Source organism: Astyanax mexicanus, unplaced genomic scaffold (assembly GCF_023375975.1).
Source record: "Astyanax mexicanus isolate ESR-SI-001 unplaced genomic scaffold, AstMex3_surface scaffold_31, whole genome shotgun sequence".
Classification (NCBI taxonomy): Eukaryota; Metazoa; Chordata; class Actinopteri; order Characiformes; family Acestrorhamphidae; genus Astyanax; species Astyanax mexicanus.
This window is the reverse complement of record NW_026040041.1, coordinates 4,462,418-4,483,845: the sequence shown is the minus strand read 5'-3', so window position 1 is coordinate 4,483,845 and position 21,428 is coordinate 4,462,418. Positions and strand designations below refer to the sequence as shown.

The 21,428-nt window shown below is 38.2% G+C and overlaps 1 protein-coding gene and 1 long non-coding RNA gene across 38 annotated transcripts; both read right to left on the bottom strand.

The window, feature by feature from the left end:
- Positions 1 to 341: 341 nt before the first annotated feature.
- On the bottom strand, positions 342 to 7,561 carry LOC111190848 (zinc-alpha-2-glycoprotein). The gene is made up of 7 exons (XM_049472731.1): positions 7,528 to 7,561; positions 5,177 to 5,503; positions 4,801 to 5,088; positions 3,884 to 4,168; positions 3,358 to 3,471; positions 1,168 to 1,224; positions 342 to 352 (listed from the first exon to the last, which is right to left on the bottom strand). Exons 1-7 carry the CDS (start codon positions 7,559 to 7,561, stop codon positions 342 to 344), a joined length of 1,116 nt encoding a protein of 371 aa, XP_049328688.1.
- A 1,190-nt stretch (positions 7,562 to 8,751) lies between these two features.
- LOC125788878 (uncharacterized) lies at positions 8,752 to 11,027 on the bottom strand. 37 transcript variants are annotated; one of them, XR_007429821.1, is made up of 8 exons: positions 10,658 to 10,695; positions 10,527 to 10,614; positions 10,370 to 10,440; positions 9,700 to 10,208; positions 9,416 to 9,600; positions 9,201 to 9,372; positions 8,997 to 9,127; positions 8,752 to 8,953 (listed from the first exon to the last, which is right to left on the bottom strand). It is a non-coding gene; the product is annotated as an uncharacterized LOC125788878 (long non-coding RNA). The 37 variants fall into 37 exon arrangements; XR_007429802.1 differs by having other exon boundaries at positions 8,997 to 9,026; positions 9,070 to 9,127; positions 9,700 to 10,397; XR_007429805.1 differs by having other exon boundaries at positions 8,997 to 9,026; positions 9,113 to 9,127; positions 9,700 to 10,397.
- Positions 11,028 to 21,428: the final 10,401 nt, after the last annotated feature.

Here is a 21,428-nt window from a genome sequence, read left to right as displayed (position 1 = left end):
AAGGTTGCATAGTAGTTTGAATTTGTAGCCCCTATGGTGTGGTTCAACATGTTTTAAATAGCACTAAAACAAGTGAAATAACAGATTTTATAAGTGAAAGCTTTGCAATTTAAGCATGACTAAAGTAAGTGTAAAAAAGTATAAAAGTATTATTTAAATAAAAAGTAAAATCAAAAAAGTAATAAAAGTAATATTAGCAAAAGTTATACCCACACTGAATAAGAGTGAAACAGAGTTAGACATAGTTGCGTTGCATGAATTTATAAAGCAGCCCTGTTTGTAGTCTGATACAAATACATGTTATGGCTGTTTAAAGGAGGAAGCACCTTTAACCTGAAGGATTAGAACTGAGCTGTTATATCAGAAATATTCAGAAAATACATATTAGAGATAATTCAATAAAAGGATGAAAAATCAATCGAACTAAATGGTGGAGATAATAATAGACAATAAACTAGTGCTGGGCGGTATGACCAAAAATGCATATCACAGTATTTTTAAAGATTCTGACGGTTTCAACAGTATATCACAGTATTTTTATTATTAATTATTTATATAAGGTCCCCACACTGTGGAAGACATCATGCCTGGTTCCAGTACCCATATTTTGTATATTTATGTATATATTTTTAAATCTCAGTTTAGAATCTTATAAGTTTTATATTTCTTCCCCATTCCCACAGTGCCCCGCACCCTGAGATCATTATGCTTATTTGGCGGTGTACTAGTGATTCACAGAATACTAGTAATACACAGAATACTAGTGATACACAGGATACTAGTGATACACAGGATACTAGTGATACACAGGATACTAGTGATTCACAGAATACTAGTGATACACAGGATACTAGTGATACACAGGACAATGTGACACATTGTAATTTTCTAATACTGGCCTCTTTGACAACTGAATATATGAACACTGAACACTATGAACAATATGAACAATATGAACAATATGAACACTATGAACAATATGAACACTACGAATATGAACACTGATTTCTTTTTACAATTAGTTACAGATAAAGAACACTAAAGAACTGCACTACAATTTAACATAATCAGTGTAAAACTGGGTACAGTATAATAATGTAAACGTAAACCACACTGTCTATATTATAGCACAACATTTTAGAGTAATGAAATCACAGTGACACTGACCCCGTGCACTGAGGTACTGAGTACCAGCATAGATGACCTGCCCACATCCTGCAACACCTGAAATACAAATAAAATTAATACATTTAAATTAATCAATCAATAATACACATGTAAACTGAATCTGTTAATGAAATACACTTAAACAACATAATGTAGCTCAGAGTCAACCACACTTCTGTGAAATGAACCTGTCCAGTTAGGAAGCAACACTGATTATGAATCAGTTTCACTTGCTGTAGTGTAAATGGAACAGACAACAGGTAGAAATAAGAGGCAATTAGCGAAAACAACCCCTATAAAGGAGTGGTTCTGCAGGTGGAGACCACAGACCTTTCCTCTGTTCTCATCCTTTCTGCCTGATATTTTGGTCACTTTTGCATTTTGTCAGTTCTATCACCACAGAGGAAGTATGAGGTGGAGTCTACAACCCACAGAAGCTGCTCAGGTAGTGCAGCTCATCCAGGACAGCATAGTGTCCAGTGCATGGAACAGATACCTGTCTCCTAGCCAGTACACCAGGAGACGTGGAGGAGGCTGTAGGAGGGCAACAACCCAGCAGCAGGACCACTACCTCCTCCTTTGTGCAGGGAGGAACAGGAGGAGCAGTGCAAGAGTCCAGCAAAATCACCTCCAGCAGGACACATAATATCCATGTTTCTGCTCAAACTGTCAGAAACAGACTTCATGAGGGTGGTATGAGGGCCTGACGTCCACAAGTGGGGCTTGTGGTTACAGCCCAACACCGTGTGAGCACATGTAACAGACGTGACAGGGTCTGGAGACGCCGTGGAGAACGATGTTCTGCTGCTGCAACATCCTCCAGCATCACCAGTTTGGCAGTGGGTCAGTAATGGTCTGGGGAGGCATTTCTTTGGGGGGCTGCACAGACCTTCATGTGCTCTCCAGAGGTACCCTGACTGCAGTTAGGTACCAGGATGAGATCCTCAGACCCACTGTAAGATCATATGCTGGTGCAGTGGGTCCTGGATTCCTCCTGATGCAGGACAATGCAGGACCTCATGTAGCTGAAGTGTGTCAGCAGTTCCTGCATGATGAAGGCATTGATGCTCTGGACTGACCCCACCCGTTCCCCAGAACTGAATCCAATCCAGCACATCTGGAACATCATGTCTCGTTCCATCCACCAACACCACACTGCACCACAGACTGTGCAGGAGTTACTGATGCTTTAATCCAGGTCTGGGTGGAGATTCCTCATGAGAACATCCTCCACCTCATCAGGAGCAGCCCAGGTGTTGTAGAGAGGTCATACAGGTACATGGAGCCACACACACTACTGAACCTCATTTTAACTTGTCTTGAGGACATTACATCAAAGTTGGATCAGCCTGTAATGTGTTTTTTCCACTTTGATTTTGAGTTTGATTCCAAATCCAGACCTCCATGGGATAATAATTTGGATTTACATTATGCATTCCACTATGTAATTTAAATTTTAAGTGATAAACCAACACAAAGTAGCACATAACTGTGAAGTGGAGCGAAAATGTTATTCATATTTTTAATCAAAGAAGTGTGGTTTGCAGCCTAAAGGCTGTCAGGTCTGGTGCTGAAAGCGCTCCTGTCTCTCCCACATTCAGCGCTGCAGACGATCTCCAGTCTCCCAACTACACTTCCCAGAACACACCACACTCTGACATCACGCACTCACCTGATCACCTGCCACCACCCGGAATCCCTGAATATTGATTACCCACACTATAAAAACCCCCTTCACCTACACCCTGTGCCGAGTAATTGATTGGTTAGCCCTCATTACAAAGCGTATTCTTGATATTCCTATTTTGATTTCCTGGTTTTGACTCTCTGGACTGTTATTCCTCGATTCTGATTTTTGCCTTCTCCCTATTGTTGGACCTCTGTGCAGCTGTAATTCTAGTGAAAGGTGGCTCTACTAAGTGTTGATATAGGGGGATGAATACTTTTGCACATAATACTTTTCAGATTTTTCATGTTAATGTTCATTAATCGTTTTTATACTATGGTGGAGACACCAGAAAGCTTTAACCTTGGTTCCATCATATATTTACTGCCTTTCTGTATAAGAGTTTATGTTTGTAGAGACTAAGGGAGTTAATGGTGTGAGTGGTGATCAGTGGTGATCAGTTTTTAATATTAACTCTTATATTTCTCTTTAAACAGAATCTGTACAGAAACATTTATACTCACCATCCATCCTCCTCTTCCTACATCGAAGAACAAAGATGAGCACAGCCAGCAAAATCAGCAAGATCACAATCACAACTACTCCTCCAATCAGTCCTGATCCAGGGCCGATATTTACTGTAAAGAGAACAGATTTGAACATCAATCACAGAGTTATATTTCTGCAGAAACACACAGTAACACAGAGTTACTGATTTACTGATCCTGATTCATCTGCTGATGTACATAAACAAGCATAACCCAACACATATCTTATAACAATATCTTTTCATAACCTCAGAAAGGTACCAATAATAAATAATCAATGTAAAAAACATATTCACTACTTCACAGATTATCTTGGGTATTTTAGAAACGATGACCTAATTATAAATAATATAAAATATTATACAATTTTCCTAAAGGAGTGATTTTTTTTCCAATTCTTCTGAGAAACTACTGCCACAGTAAATTCCATTTTAATTCCATAATAAAATTGGATTAATGGTTACAGTCTGCAATAAGTGTCACCAATCACAGATATAATTACCCCATTTTATTAACACTGGTTCTGTGAGGGAGCTGTGAGTCACGTAACAGTAATAATCTGCTTTCTCATCTTCCAGTATCTCCACACTCTTCCTCAGCTGGTAGGTTCCATCATCATTGGGTCTGACTCCAGAAGATGTGATCAGATGATCAGCAATTGAAGTGCGGAACCATGTCAGACCCATCTCTATGTCTTTAGGGTAGAATCCCGTGGCCAGGCAGGTCAGAATCAGCTTTTTTGGGTCACGAACAGATTTAGTTGCCAACGCATGAACATCAGGAGGAGCTGAAAAGAGAACACATTCATTCATTACTGTGCTTTCAGATTATTCCACCATTTCTGCAAACAAATTCCCATTCTGGAAAAGGTTGGGACGCTGAGTAAAATGTAAAGAAATGTAAATAAAAGCAGAACACAGTGATCTACAAATTTTAAAGACCCACATTTTTTTACAGCAAATATACACATCATCTCACGAAAAACATGAACTCTGTTCCTGAACGACGCATCTAAAAAAAGTTCAGACAGTGTCTGAACAATATTACAGCTGCAATTTTCAAAGTCCCTGGTTGTAATGTACAGGCTAATGGTCAGTACCAGATGCTGATGATCTTCTTGCCCTCAGGTGGTACTGCATAAATACAGTTCACCATGCAGTGCCTAAAAACAGATTAAAGCTGGATCATACGGAAAAGAAGCCATATGTCAATGGCTCAAGAGGAGGGGTGGGGTGGGGGGGACCCAGAGGTTTTAGGACAACATCTGCTCCCATTGAGATAATGCCTCTTTCAGGAAAGGCAAATTTCAGCAAGACAATGCTAAATCCCATACTGTATCTGGGTTTGATGTGTTGTTGCATTGAATTCTAAATGAGAGAAATTTAATGAAGCTGGATAAAATAAAAAAAATAAACTCACAGTAATTTCTCAGTGATTCTTTTCTGTACTCCATGAATTTGGTGAGCCAGTCCACACACTCTTTCTCCAGGTAGCCCTGGGTGTACTGGTTCAGGATGGAAACACCATCCCATTTCCTCTTGGTTTCTTCTGCAGCTTGAACCGGAGCGACCCAGACCCTGTCCGAATTATCAAAGGAGAGAAAATCTGATCCATCATAACCGTACTCACTAATCCCTCTCAGAAACTTCACCTCTCCATTAGACTCCTCGACCTCACAGCCGTGTCTCCACTGAAGAACATGAAGATCTGAAATTTAATCAGAAAAAACTCACAATTACAGTACAGAACTTACATACGGTGGATAGAAACAATGAAGATCTGATGAATCACTGACCCTGATCACTGTGGTTCATCCTCTGCATCAGAATCTCCACGTTGACCTTGAACCACTGTTCTTTACTCTTGCGAGACTGGGTTCCTTTTTCCCAGTAATCTTCCTGCATCTTCTCCATCATCCAGCTCTGTTTAGGAATCTTCTTCTGCTCCTTACTGTTGTAGTAGTCGATCTCTCGGTCATCCAGCAGCCCCAGAGCTGTGAACTCGTAGATTCCTGGTAGATCCAGGTCTTTGGAGAGGCCGGTGTAAATGTAGTACAGGGAGTGTTTCTCTGAAGCAAACACACAAAGCCCAATAATAAAATTATCTAACCCTCTGTGAAACCCTTATAATCATTTAAAAACTTTATTACCACTGCTGGATGAGATAACCTGGTTTTAGAGCATAATTATTTATTGTGGTGACGGACAGTTCTGGTGGAAACAGGAGAGTTGAGGTGCACATTGAATTCTGCGTGATTTGATCAGCCGTGGTTTTATGTTTTTTGGATACAATCCGGGTTAGCACCCGAACATCCCTTTCAGACAGCTTCCTCTTACAGCGTCCACAGTTAATCCTGTTGGATGTGGTTGGTCCTTCTTGGTGGTATGCTGACATTACCCTGGATACCGTGGCTCTTGATGCATCACAAAGACTTGCTGTCTTGGTCACAGATGCTCCAGCAAGACGTGCACCAACAATTTGTCCTCTTCTGAACTCTGGTATGTCTCCCATAATGTTGTGTGCATTGCAATATTTAGAGCAGAACTGTGCTCTTACCCTGCTAATTGAACCTTCACACTCTGCTCTTACACCACTAAACACCTTACAGTGAACATGTTCAAATTGGACTGTAAAATTTGGTGACCACTGGATAATCAACATTGCACCTCATGACAAAGAACTGGGAATGTGAGAAACACAATTGTTTCAAGTCAAGTCAAGTAGTTTTATTGTCAATACTGCATATGTACAGGACATACAGAGAATTTAAATTACATTACTCTCCTTCCCAAATATAACAGCAAGTACAGAAAATAGATATATAATACAAAAGAATGGGAGACACTATATGTACAATACAACAAGAACACAGTAGACATACATAGACAGAATACAATAGTGCAATAGTGATGGGGGGTGATTAACAGTAGTGCAAATATAGTATAATAGCTTATAAAAGGCTGGAAAAGTGAATGAATGCATAGAGTTCTTAAAGTTTACAGTTTATGGGGAGTTAAAGTGAGTAATGCAGTGCAAGTATAGCAGTAGTGCAGGTATGGGATGTGTAGTGCAGGTCCGTTTCAGCCCCAGACTGTCCAGTTTGTAAATGAAGACTTGATGTGATGCATGACTAGTCGTTCGATGCACTTCATGAGGATGGGGGTGAGTGCAACTGGACGATAGTCATTGAAACAGGATGGCGATGCCTTCTTTGGGACAGGGATGATGGTGGTGGCTTTGAAGCATGTGGGAACCACCGCCTGACTCAGAGAGGTGTTATAGATGTCAGTATAAACCTCTGCGAGTTCCCAGGCACAGTCTCTCAGCACACGACCAGGAATGTTGTCAGGCCCAGGAGCTTTCCGAGCAATGATCCTGCTGAACGCTCTCCTCACACTGTCTGGGGACAGCGTCAGCACCTGGTCACCAGGAGGAAGGATGGATTTCTGGGTGGGTGTGTTGTTGAGTGGCTCGAACCTTGCGAAGAACCCATTCAGGTCGATCAGCAAGGATGTGTCGCTGTCACAGGTCTGTGGATGTGGTTTATAGCCTGTGATAGACTGGATACCCTGCCACAGGTTCCGTGTGTCTCTGCTGTCACTGAAGCTTTGGAATATCTTCTTTGAGTACAGCCTCTTAGCTTTCCTGATCCCGCGGGACAGGTTGGCCCTGGCTGACCTCAGGCCTGCCTGGTCACCTGTTCTGAAGGCTGCATTTCTAGCCTTCAGGAGCTTGTGGACCTCTCCTGTCAGCCATGGTTTCTGATTCGCTCGAATAGTGATGGTCTTGAGGTCGGTTACATCATCAGTGCACTTGGTGATGTAGGCAGAGACAGTTTCTGTGTACTCCTGAATGTCTGTGGAGTTGTTGTGGGTGGCAGCCTCTCTGAACATGTTCCAGTCTGTTGTGCTGAAACAGTCCTGAAGTGCCTCTGAGGAACCCTCTGGCCACACTCGTACCTGCTTAAGAACTGGTTTGGTGACTTTAACCAGTGGTCTGTAAGCTGGCATTAGCATAATGGTGAGGTGATCGGAGGCTCCAAGGTGGGGGAGGGGGGAGGCTCTGTATGCCCCTCTGTGTGTAGTAAAGACCTGGTCCAATGTGTTGTTTCCCCTGGTTGGAAAGTCTATGTCAGGGGTTCTTAACCTGGGAGTCGGGACCCCCCAGGGGGTCGTGACATACTTCCGGGGGGGGGGGGTCACGTTTTCTCAGCTAAACTTGAGATTTGGGCACTAACCTTTTGTGTTTCTTTACTGAATCAAACCGACTCATTCTCAGGCTTAATTCAGGGAACTGCATGCTTTAAAATCACTCGCTTTTTTATATAGTATCTTTTCTCTGATTCAAAATGACTCATTCGCCGCTACTCCGTCACAATCAAACCTGTCACATTTAGCCATATCACAGTCAACCCTGTCAAATTCAGCCTTATCACAATAAGCCTCATCACATTCAACACCCTTACATTAAATCCTGTCACATTCATCCTCATCACATTCAACATAATACCATTCAGGTTCATCACATTCAACTCTGAATTTATCCCTGTAACATTCAACCTCATCACATTCAGCCTCATCACATTTAGCCCCATCACATTCTACCTAATCATATTCAACCTCATTACATTCAATCTCATTACATTCAACCTCATCACATTCAACTGTCACATTCAACCTCATCACATTCAACCTTATCAGATTTAGCCCCATGACATTCTACCTAATCACATTCAACCTAATCACATTCAACCTTATTACATTCAACTCTAACATTCAACCTCATCAGATTTAGCCCCATCACATTCTACCTAATCACATTCAACCTTATTACATTCAACTCTCACATTCAACTCTCACATTCAACCTCATCACATTCAACTCTCACATTCAACCTTATCAGATTTAGCCCCATGACATTCTACCTAATCACATTCAACCTAATCACATTCAACCTTATTACATTCAACTCTAACATTCAACCTCATCAGATTTAGCCCCATCACATTCTACCTAATCACATTCAACCTTATTACATTCAACTCTCACATTCAACTCTCACAATCAACCTCATCAGATTTAGCCCCATCACATTCTACCTAATCACATTCAACCTCATCACATTCAACCTTATTTCATTCAACTCTCACATTCAACCTCATCACATTCAACTCTCACATTCAACCTCATCACATTCAACTCTCACATTCAACTCTCACATTCAACCTCATCACATTCAACTCTCACATTCAACCTCATCACATTCAACTCTCACATTCAACTCTTACATTCAGCCTCATCACATTCAACTCTCACATTCAACCTCATCACATTCAACTCTCACATTCAACCTCATCACATTCAACTCTCACATTCAACTCTCACATTCAACCTCATCACATTCAACTCTCACATTCAACCTCATCACATTCAACTCTCACATTCAACTCTTACATTCAGCCTCATCACATTCAACTCTCACATTCAACCTCATCACATTCAACTCTCACATTCAACCTCATCACATTCAACTCTCACATTCAACTCTTACATTCAGCCTCATCACATTAAACCTCATCACATTCAACTCTTACATTCAGCCTCATCACATTAAACCTCATCACAGTTAACCCTGTCTCATTCAGCCTCATCCCATTCAACCTTATTTCATTCAACTCTCACATTCAACCTCATCACATTCAACCTCATCACATTCAACTCTCACATTCAACCTCATCACATTCAGCCTCATCCCATTCAACCTCATCACATTCAGCCTCATCCCATTCAACTCTCACATTCAACCTCATCACATTCAACCTCATCACATTCAACCTTATTTCATTCAACTCTCACAATCAACCTCATCACATTCAACTCTCACATTCAACCTCATCACATTCAACTCTCACATTCAACTCTTACATTCAGCCTCATCACATTAAACCTCATCACATTTAACCCTGTCTCATTCAGCCTCATCACATTCAACCTCATCACATTCAACTCTCACATTCAACCTCATCACATTCAACTCTCACATTCAACCTCATCACATTCAACTCTCACATTCAACTCTTACATTCAGCCTCATCACATTAAACCTCATCACAGTTAACCCTGTCTCATTCAGCCTCATCCCATTCAACTCTCACATTCAACCTCATCACATTCAACCTTATTTCATTCAACTCTCACATTCAACCTCATCACATTCAACCTTATTTCGTTCAACTCTCACATTCAACCTCATCACATTCAACTCTCACATTCAACCTCATCACATTCAACTCTCACATTCAACCTCATCACATTCAACTCTCACATTCAACCTCATCACATTCAACTCTCACATTCAACGTCATCACATTCAACTCTCACATTCAACCTCATCACATTCAACTCTCCCATTCAACTCTCCCATTCAACTCTCACATTCAACCTCATCACATTCAGCTCTTACATTCAGCCTCATCACATTCAACTCTCACATTCAACGTCATCACATTCAACTCTCACATTCAACCTCATCACATTCAACTCTCACATTCAACTCTTACATTCAGCCTCATCACATTCAACTCTCACATTCAACTCTTACATTCAGCCTCATCACATTCAACTCTCACATTCAACGTCATCACATTCAACTCTCACATTCAACTCTCACATTCAACGTCATCACATTCAACTCTCACATTCAACCTCATCACATTCAACTCTCACATTCAACTCTTACATTCAGCCTCATCACATTCAACTCTCCCATTCAACTCTCCCAGTCAACTCTCACATTCAACCTCATCACATTCAGCTCTTACATTCAGCCTCATCACATTCAACCTCATCACATTCAACTCTTACATTCAGCCTCATCACATTCAATCCTGTCTCATTCAGCCTCATCACAGTTAACACTGTCACATTCAGCCTCATCACATTCAACCTCATCACATTCAACCTTATTTCATTCAACTCTCACATTCAACCTAATCACATACAGCTCTTACATTCAACCTCATCACATTCAGCCTCATCATATTCAGCTCTTACATTCAACCTCATCACTTTCAGCCTCATCACATTCAGCTCTTACATTCAGCCTCATCACATTCAGCCTCATCACATTCAGCTCTTACATTCAACCTCATCACATTCAGCCTCATCCCATTCAACCTCATCACATTCAGCTCTTACATTCAACCTCATCACATTCAGCCTCATCACATTCAGCCTAATCACATTCAGCTCTTACATTCAGCCTCATCACATTCAACCTCATCACATTCAGCTCTTACATTCAACCTCATCACATTCAGCTCTTACATTCAACCTCATCACATTCAGCCTCATCACATTCAGCTCTTACATTCAACCTCATCACATTCAGCCTCATCACATTCAGCTCTTACATTCAACCTCATCACATTCAGCTCTTACATTCAACCTCATCACATTCAGCCTCATCACATTCAGCTCTTACATTCAGCCTCATCACATTCAACCTCATCACATTCAGCTCTTACATTCAACCTCATCACATTCAGCTCTTACATTCAACCTCATCACATTCAGCTCTTACATTCAGCCTCATCACATTCAACCTCATCACATTCAGCTCTTACATTCAGCCTCATCACATTCAGCCTCATCACATTCAGCTCTTACATTCAGCCTCATCACATTCAGCCTCATCACATTCAGCTCTTACATTCAGCCTCATCACATTCAGCCTCATCACATTCAGCTCTTACATTCAGCCTCATCACATTCAACCTTATTTCATTCAACCTCATCACATTCAACCTCATCACATTCAACTCTCACATTCAGCCTCATCACATTCAACCTTATTTCATTCAACCTCATCACATTCAACCTCATCACAGTTAACACTGTCTCATTCAGCCTCATCACTTTCAACCCTGTCCCACTTAACCCCATCACATTCAACTCTGAATTCAGCCCTGTCACAATCAAACTTGTCACATTTAGCCTATCACATTCAACCCTGTCAAATTCAGCCCATTCATACCATACATTTGTGCCATGTCTTGCTCTGGAAACTGGTAACATCATGTGATTGACACCAACCAATCATCCTTGTATGTTGTTAGAGAGGAGGGTCAAAGAATCTGTCAATCACAGATTCATCAGATTGCTAGCGGTTAACTTTACAAGAAAAAGAGGAAATGGCTGTTTATGAATGACCGAAAGAGGAACATCACGTGCGTTTGTGCAGCAGTAATTGTATATTTCCCGATACCATTCTTGAGAAATAAAACATTTTATTTTCTTACCTCTTACATCTCATTTGTCATTTGTGCTGCATTTGTGCAGATTCATGGCAATAAAATAACGTTTTGTGCTATATTAATTACTGACATATGCACAAAATATGTATTTAAGCAAGAACTTACAAAGCCCCTCAATATTTGTTTTACATTTATTTATTTATTCTCATAATTGTGAAATGTATCATATATAATGTATTATTTTATATTTTAACTGTTCAGCCCCTCTCAAATTTGAGTGAATAATGATTTCTTAAACACTTGCTAAAATGTACATCTAATTTGAAAAAAGGGAAGCATATTACAACATTAAGAATTCTGTTACACGGTGTGTGAAGGATAGTTATAATTTGACTTGTTGTCTATTGTTCCTTATCTCTATTTCATAATGCATATTTATTTTCACTTTGAAAAACAGGTGTAGTAAGAGAAATCTTACCTGCGATGCTCCACAGGATCAAACTAAACAATAAAAAAATATGAAGTTTCTCCATCTTCATCTAGCAGCCGATCCTCCTCAGTTATTTGTTGGAGTAATAATGTCTAGCTCAGTGAAGAGTAGAGAAGTGTAGAGAATAGCGGAACAAGGAAGCTCCTCCCCTGCTATTACTACACCAATAAGAAAATGAAGTGCCTCTTCATCATCAGTATCTAGGGAGATGTGGAGGGGTGAATGTAGTGTCAACATGTATACTGAAGTAGTTTTTTCAAACTAGTCTGTTTTGCTGCATTTGATGTTGAAAATGAAGTTGTTCTGAAGAAATCCAAGGAAAGCTAAAAGGAACATGGCTTCTAATGTTGTGGAGATGTTTGTGATTGTTGTACAGACCATAGGGTTGTTAAGTATTAAGCATTATTAATTCCTTTCAGAAGTAGTCCCTCAGGCCATAAGACTTTTCAACTCCTCTCAGCACAGCAAACTGAAGACTCTGTGACACTTTTTCATTCTGGTAACTCTGGCCACACCATGAACACACCCTCAGCTTTGGAGACACTCTCAGACTTGCTAAAGCCTATAACACTATCTTTATAGTTCTACCCTATTTTGCACTAGTAGTTCATTCACTAGTTCATTCATCTACTGTTTACGTATCTTTTGCACTGCTACATTTAAATTATTATATAACTGTGTATTTGCACTTTCTGTATGGCTGACATCAGTTATTCTTACTTTATGCACTTTATCAACTGGTGTTCACTGTCTATTGTTCAACTGCACTACCTCCATTCTCCATTACACACACACACACACACACACACACACACTATAGACCAGGGATGGGCAACTTCCATGATGGAGAGGGCCACATTTTTTTCAGCATGACCATTGGAGGGCCACATGACCTCGCACTTCAAATAATTGAATATGAAAAACGCTACAAATGATTTTCAATAAGAACAAATTTTATATGAATTCATATCTGTATGTTTACAGCACCAACATTTATCAACAACTATTTTCTGCATATTAATGCATTTTAATACGGCAAAAGACAAACCGTTTGCTTAAAAAAAGTGCAAAAAGGAAGTCCTTCATATTAAAGAACAAAAAGTTTGCTTAAAAAACTGATTGCAAATACAGTAGTTCCTCTGTGTAAAATAAGTTCATTATAACAAGTCCTTCATACGCAACAAGGACAAAATCTTTGCTTATAAAAGTGCAAAAGGCATTTGAACTCATTTATAACAAAGAACAAAAAAGATTTAAAAACTGATTGCAAATAGCTCATTCAATAATAGCAGAAAACTAGACCACAGAGGCCCAACATTTATTGAAGCTAATGAGAGAGCTGTGGTTTGGCCTGCTGGCTCACAATGGACTGGATGTCAATGTCAATTTTCGTGGTTGTTTGGCAGCGCCCTCTAGCGGTCAAAAGTAGAATTACGTTTTTTTTATTTTATTTTTTTTTATTATGAAATTATGAAATTATTTTTGATCTATTCGCGGGCCGCACTGAGTGATGACGAGGGCCGTGTGCGGCCCCCGGGCCGCCAGTTGCCCATCCCTGCATAGACTGTACTTTTACATTGTACATTCTATTTTATATTTGATTGTATTTATATGTATCGTCATATTTTATCCTTTTGTAACTTTGTGTACTATACACACCTGCTGCTGGATGTCTAGAATTTCTCCTCTGGGATTAATAAAGTATCTATCTATCTATCTATCTTGGTTAAAATACAGAGAGAGAACATTCTCGTCACAAAAGCCTGTAATAACAAAGAGCCCTGGGACATGAGTTAGGTACAGCGTGAATATGCTGATGAGTTTGAGGGCGATGGCTGTCTGAAAGGGACATATCACATAGAAGTAGACCCCAGCATTCAACCAGTACAACTGCCAAAGCGTCGAGTCCCAGTGACCCTCATCACACCCTTAAAAGAAGAGCTAAGAAACCTACAAGAGAGGAGAATTATAACTCCAGTGGAGAAAAGTACTGAGTGGATAAGCAACATGGTTGTTGTACAGTATCCTATGCTGTAAAACTGGACAGTGGAACCAGAAGAAACAGGAGACACCTGAGAACAGCACCTAGACAGGATCAGACAACACCAGATCAAAGAAACATGAGTGGACAAATTGACCCAGAACATGCATGGACTGACACATAGGGAGCTGATCTCAGTATGGAGAATGTTACTGTTATATAGGAATGGTTATAGAAAAGTAGATGCAGAGTAAGAATAGTTTGAGATAACAGTGTCAACCTAGATGTGTCTTTTATTTTCTGTTTATTGCCGGTTAAATGTTTTTTTAAAGATGTTCTTTATATAAAAAATGGGAATATGTAATATGTGAAAAGCTGTGCTGTGATGTACTGAAGTTTAGCTGATTTAAGCCATCATTAAAGAGTTCTGAAAAAAGTTTGTCCAAGTTGTTCCGAACTCCTTTATGTGGTATGCTAGTCTATAGTGGTTGGTGTGGCACAGTGGATAACACCACTGCCTGCCAGTGAGCTACCACATTATGTGGGACAGAGGCTGGGGTTCAAGTCCCAGTCTGGGTGACTGAATGCTGGTCTAGACCAATAAGAGTCCTTGGGCAAGACTCCTAACACTACATTGACTCTGTAATAGAAATAACCTTTTAAGTCTGGAAAAAGAGCATCAGATAAATGCTGTAAATGTAAAAATGTAATGTAGAGTGAAAAGCAAGAGATAGCATTAAACATTGTTTAAAAGTACCTGTGCCTCATAGATTTTTTATTACAGTCGGGATCTCTGAAGGGGAAAGGCTTCACGTTCTTTTAGGGGGTTCTCCCACCTTTTTAAAATAAGAGTGGTCTGAATATTTTAGCATTACAATCCTGATGTAACACAAACTACACAAATTAAGATTTATAACATATATTTTACCATTTTGTTCTAGAAATGGTGTCAGAACAAAATGTATGGAAGATAGAACCTTTAATTAACCCTTTGATGCACAACATAGGCACGCCCCCTCTAATGCATAACATGGGTCAAGAGGACCCGCATTATTTTCCACAGGTTATTTAATCATTTTCTCAGTTCTATCTTTTGAAATCATTTTTTTTAATGATTGAATATTCTTTACATATCTTGTTTTTGATCACCACTGATCATTACTTAAAATAAAAAATGTTTTTTTAATCACTACATCGAATTTACACAAATAAAAAATGACCTACATTAATTTAGCTAAATCTACTAGAATTACTGTAGCTAACTATATTATTATTATTATTATTATTATTATTATTATTATTATATACACAATCTGTGTATGAAAGTCAGAATCTTGGTCATTACAAGAGCTGTGTGTCTTCATAAAGTAAAAAAAGAAAATTAAAATAAAGATTTGTGTTAAAGAAACACTTAACCAAAACACTCAACCAAAAAGCCAAACAAATGAAAATGAAAGTGGGTAATTTTTGCCCCATGTTGTGTATTAAAGGGGTAGTGATGAAAAAAGTGTTTTGTTCAAAAGTGAAGAAAGAAAAAAATAAAATGAGGATGTATGATGATCAAAAACAAGTTAATTGAGGAATACCTTAAGTACTGAATGACTGATTTACAATTTAAAAGATACAGAACATTAAAATTCAGACTGGTCATTTTTGACTCATGTTGCACATCAACTGGTTAAAATGTTTGAATTGTTAAATAGTTAAACAGAACTGTAGAAGCTAAAATCTTTAAAAATGAGCTAGTGAAGTTTTATTTCCAGCACTAATCCTAAAGCACTCCTATATGCTGTATAAATAAATATAAACAAACACACCCCAGTGCATACTATGCAATTCTGCGCCGTTTTATAAAGGAAGTTTAGCGACACCTGTTGTTTTTAAGTGGAATTGCACCCAAAAATGAGTACTTAACTACGAGTTTGATCAGAATTCACTTAGTTAAGAACAATCGTAAGAACTACGTGATTTACGAATGTTTCAGGAAATGCACAGATTTTATTGTAAAAAGCAATTTGCACCAACTTTTAACATCTGAATAAACATTTTGGATGTTTTAAAATGTTTTATCTCATTAAATTGTATAAATCTGATTCAGGTTTACTATATACATTATTAACATTATACATTATTCATTTTTATTTATTCCTTTGTTACAGAGATGAACGCCACTGCTAATATATAATATACTAATGTATTATATTTTTTTGCAGTACATACCATCAAGGGCGTAGGAGCGGGCTTGATATTGGGGGGGACACATTTGCCAATATGAACCCAAGCCCACCCAATAGTTTCCTAGAACAACATTTGTGGAAATTACTTTTAATTAAAAGTAAATTATTATTATAAGGTGATTTTACAACCTAAACATGTTACTCCACATTACAGCTACTGTTGTTAGAAAAATTATGCAAGCAATGTCTGAATTATGTACATATGACAAAATTTTTCAGTTATCACCTAATATTTAAAATAATATAACAGATTATTATTATTATTGTTATTATTATTATTATTATTATTATTATTATTATTATTATGTATTGGCATGTCAATTCTGTTGTATATTTACATTTTCTCCTGCACTTTTATTTTTTCTACTGAGAGCTCTTCTTAAGATGGTGTCCTTTTATGTAAAAGAATGTAACTTTACGTTTCATAGAGACTTTTATAAACGTCAGGATATGTGGTCTTACTGTGAAATACAAATGAACAGAAGTCACGTTACAGCAGTGTTTCTGAACCCAGTTCTTACATATTCTACTGCATATTAAAACTGTTCTGCATATTCTAGAGCTTCCTCTGGTGGATATACATGATTAATTTAGGCTCCATAGGGGGCTAAAGGATTTTAACAGGTAAACTCAGTAAATGACTGTTTATTAGCTGATCAGGTGGAAAACACTAGTTTAGGGCAGTGATCGGGGTTAAGTAACTGCTTTAAACTACCAACTTAAAGTACTGTACGAAATTCTGGCAATCATCTACATCCAGCTTCTAAAATTAAAGTGATTAGCTGATCAGGTACAGGGAAACATTACATCTATATTTTATTTTTTTCCTTTAACCCTGACTCCCAATCTATCTAATTCCAAAGTTAAGCTAACTCACTAACACAGCTGCAGTTCATTAATCACAGTGGGTTTAAACTGTGTGCTGATTCAGAGACGTGTATTTTTAACCAGCTATCAGAAACATATCATCACAGTTGAAGTGGTTAGCCTATCGTTACCTTTCTTTTAGTAAAATCTCCGTATATCCAGATCTGTTTTAAAATCAGATGAAGCTGCTGCGTCCCGATCCCGCTGCTAAATCTCACAGCGAGGGGGCGGGGCTTCCCCAACAGCAAACTGCCTCTGCTCCGCGCGCCGCAAAACCAGCAAGCTGATTGGCTGTTTCTACTGAGAGGCGTGACTTAATACCTGAACCGGCTCCGTGATTGGTCCGGTCTGTCTCCTCATTAATAGTACAGCTGACCTGAGCGAACTGATATCATTTTTGGGGGGGACAAATCCACCTGTTTCTAATATTGGGTGGGACATGTTCCACCCATCCCCCCCGGTTCCTACGCCTATGCATACCATACCGGCTCATTTTATATCATACATTTATTTATAATTTTGTCTGGCAGAACATATGTGCTAGGTATCTCTGGTTTTATGTGATTTAACTGGTTAAGTAGTTTGTGGTTTGGGGGTGATATTGTTGAGTCTTTGCTACTTTCTGCTGGAACCACAGGTTATATATGTAAATGTAATTTAATTTAATTTAATTATTTATTCTTTTTCTTTTCGCTGGTCTGGACTCATCTCTCAGTTCCAGCAGTAATGACTCAAAAATATCTGTGTCAAACCTGCCACAGATTTGTATGAGAATTATGTGATGTATTTTTATGTTAACTGTTTTTAGGTAGTAACACAATGCCACAATTTCACAAAATCTTCACAAAATTTTTACTAGACTGTCACTGGAGAAAAAGAAAAAATGACTATTATTTTAATAAAAAACACTGATTAATATCAGTAAAGATGTAGAAAGGAGACAAAAAACAAGAAAATAAACAAAGCTATCTTTACAATAAACAAGCAAGTAAATACAAAAAATAAGGAATACACACAGTGTAAACAGATGATGGAAATATTCAACACAAACTGAATTACAGATATTTTTACATAGTGCTTGTTAATTTAGTAAAAACATTATCATATCACATCTGACAGGAACAAGTGTATCTCTTTCTGCAGGTCATTTTAATGCACCATTATTATATATTATGTAAAACATTACAGGAGGCATCAAACTCACCTTCTTTTAATCACTAATATTGATTGTTTTAGAGCGTATTTGGTAAGTATGCAGACCTGAAAGTTGAATAAAAGTGTATCCTATATGTCAGAAAAACACCAGCAGAGAGAACTAACTGAGCTGGACTGTGTAAAATTGTGTATCTTCTTGTTTCTGGCATTAGTTTAAGCTGTAAAAGGTGAAATCTGGTGTGAAATGGACTTGGGTTGTAGCAATAGCCCATCTCTATTTACTCCCAGCATTTGGAAATACAGCACTGTCAATGTTAAAACATTAATGCATGCGATTAATATGGAATCAGTAACACATTATTATTTTTTTTTCTTTACATATATAATTTCATTTTTTATTTTCTCCCAAATTGTCTTGGCCAAGTGTCCCACCCATTGAGTATATCCCCCCATCAGGAGGGTCAAGACGAGCACAATCCTCCCATGATCACTCTGGATGAACTGCAGAGATCTACAGCTGAGGTGGATGAATCTGTCAACAGGACAACTGTAAGTTGTACACTCCACAAATCTGGCCTTAATGGATGAGTGGCAAGAAGAAATCCAATCAAAAAGTCTTGTTTAAAGTTAAAGCCACAAGCCACCAGGGAGACACACCAAACACATGGAAGAAGGTTCTGTGGTCAGATGAAACCAAAATCGAACTTTTTGGCCACAATGCAAAACGTTATGTTTGGCATAAAAGCCACACAGCTGAACATCACCCTGAACACACATCATCCCCACTGTGAAACATGGTGGTGGCAGCATCATGGTTTAGGCCTGCTTTTCTTCAGATGGTTAAAATTGATGGGAAGATGGATGGAGATAAATAAATACAGGATCATTCAGGAAGAAGAAAACCTTTTGGAGTCTGTAAAAGACCTGAGACTGAGACGGAGATTTATCTTCCAACAAGACAATGATCCAAAACATAAAGCAAACTCTACAATGGAATAAACAAATAAATGTATCCAGGTGTTCGAATGGCAGAAAGTCTAAGTCCAGACCTGAATCTAATGGAGAATCTGTGGAAAGAGCTGAAAACTGCTGTTCATCACAAACCGACTCTCTTCATCCAACCTCACTGAGCTCCAGCTGTTTTATAAAGAAGAATGGGCAAATTTTTGTGTTCCAAAAAAAGTTTAAAATGTCCAATAAATTTTGTTCTTGTTTCCACAATTTCATATCTTTATGTTTGAAGCCTGAAATGTGGCAAAAGGTTGAAAAGCTGCACTGTATTTATGTTATGAGCTGACCTAGACCAGGTTGTAACATCACCACCTAGATGGTCAAAATTAATGTAGTTTATTCATAGAATTATTTGCATATCTATTCTGCTTCTATGCAGAAATTGTGACTGGGATTGCTAAAACGTTCTAAAAAAAAACGGGGGAGTTTTGTCCTGTAGTATATTGTGTTTTTTGTTGTTGTTGTTGTTTAAATAAATAATTTTTATTTTATCTCAACAAATATTCTGTTTTATTTTATGATCTCTGATTAATTCTTTTGAGTGATTCATATGTAGCCATAGGTAAAAATTCATGTGTTTACTCTGACTGAGATCGACTAAAAAACTGTATATTTAATCAGTATTTTGTGGAACTACCTGAGTTATTTCTGAGCTTCATGAGGGCTGACTATTTTATCTAACAAGACAGAAACCTATGGTGTCTGTTTTAAGATTAGAACAGTGTAATCAAACAAGCTCTAAGAGTCACATCGTCATATTAGGTGAGGTTGACCTTTACACTGAGGAAGGTGTTTAATACACCTATAATAATCACAACTCTACCAGTGTATACCTGATTTACACACGGTTTTCTGATAGGGCAAAGATGTACACAGTAAACTCTATAGTATTAAAATCATAGTGTAAAACATTTTTTGACTCCCTGGGTGTTATCCTAACAACTTTCCAGAGTTATCAAATTTCAACTCCTCCCAGTTTTATTCTGTCTCACAAGCTCCGCCTCCTAATTTTATCAGCTGCCATTTTCTTTGTGATTCAGTGATAGCATCAGGTGTGTCTTTTTTCCCTGAAACTCTCCAATTTGATAAGTAGTGTAGTATCTTGAGCTGTGATGCCATGTAGATGCATGAAATAAGTCTTCGCTGATACTGTTCTTTGTATATAAGAAAATTTATTACAGAAAAAAGAATAATTAGTACAAAAGGACAGACAGACTCCTTATACAATTTCATATGAATACATTTTTACCATTTTAATACACCACAGTAGTAACATTAAATATTTTTTAATTGTTTTTTATTGTATTAAATGTGTTTTTTTCTAAATATTGTTTACATGCATTTTTGTTAATCCTGTGGAATCCTTTTTGGGCTACTTATTTTTGTCATAGCCCTATTGTGTTTTTGCTCGCAAGCTAGCCTGCAACAGAGACTAATTTTGGTGCCATTTGTAATACAAAGTCTCAGAATGCCCTTTAGCTAGTTAGTTAAGCTAGCTGAGGAGAAGAATTAACCTACGTTCTCCTAAACTAAATAGGGACTTCTTAAAAGAAACAGCTAACATAGCTGGTTAGCTAGCTTTAACTTGGGTTGAATAGGGAACATCTTGCCAGAAAAGGCTAGGTTAGCCAACCTAGCTAGCCTTAGCTTACGTGAAACGGGCAACTTATCACAAGAAACAACCTAAAGTTAAATAGCTAGCTAGCTAGTTTGCTAGCTGAGGTGAAATTTAAAAGTTCTTTCAGGAAACCAACGCTAGATATCCAGCTAATTTACACGGTCGTTAAATTCTGCCGTTTGAAGTCCCACCATGTAGGCGAGCTAGACAACTTCTGTAGCTACCATTTAAGGTGGATTTTTTACTGGTCCACCTTAAACTATGCAATAGGTAAGTTTTGCACTGTTTGAAATTACTCCTGTTATACCCTACTGCAACTTAATTCATATTTATGAATGTGTTTAAATGTGATGCATTTTAAATAAAAAAATACCAAGAACCTGAACAATAAAAAATTATACTTTTTTGTTTTGTTTTTTTATTTAATTTTCATT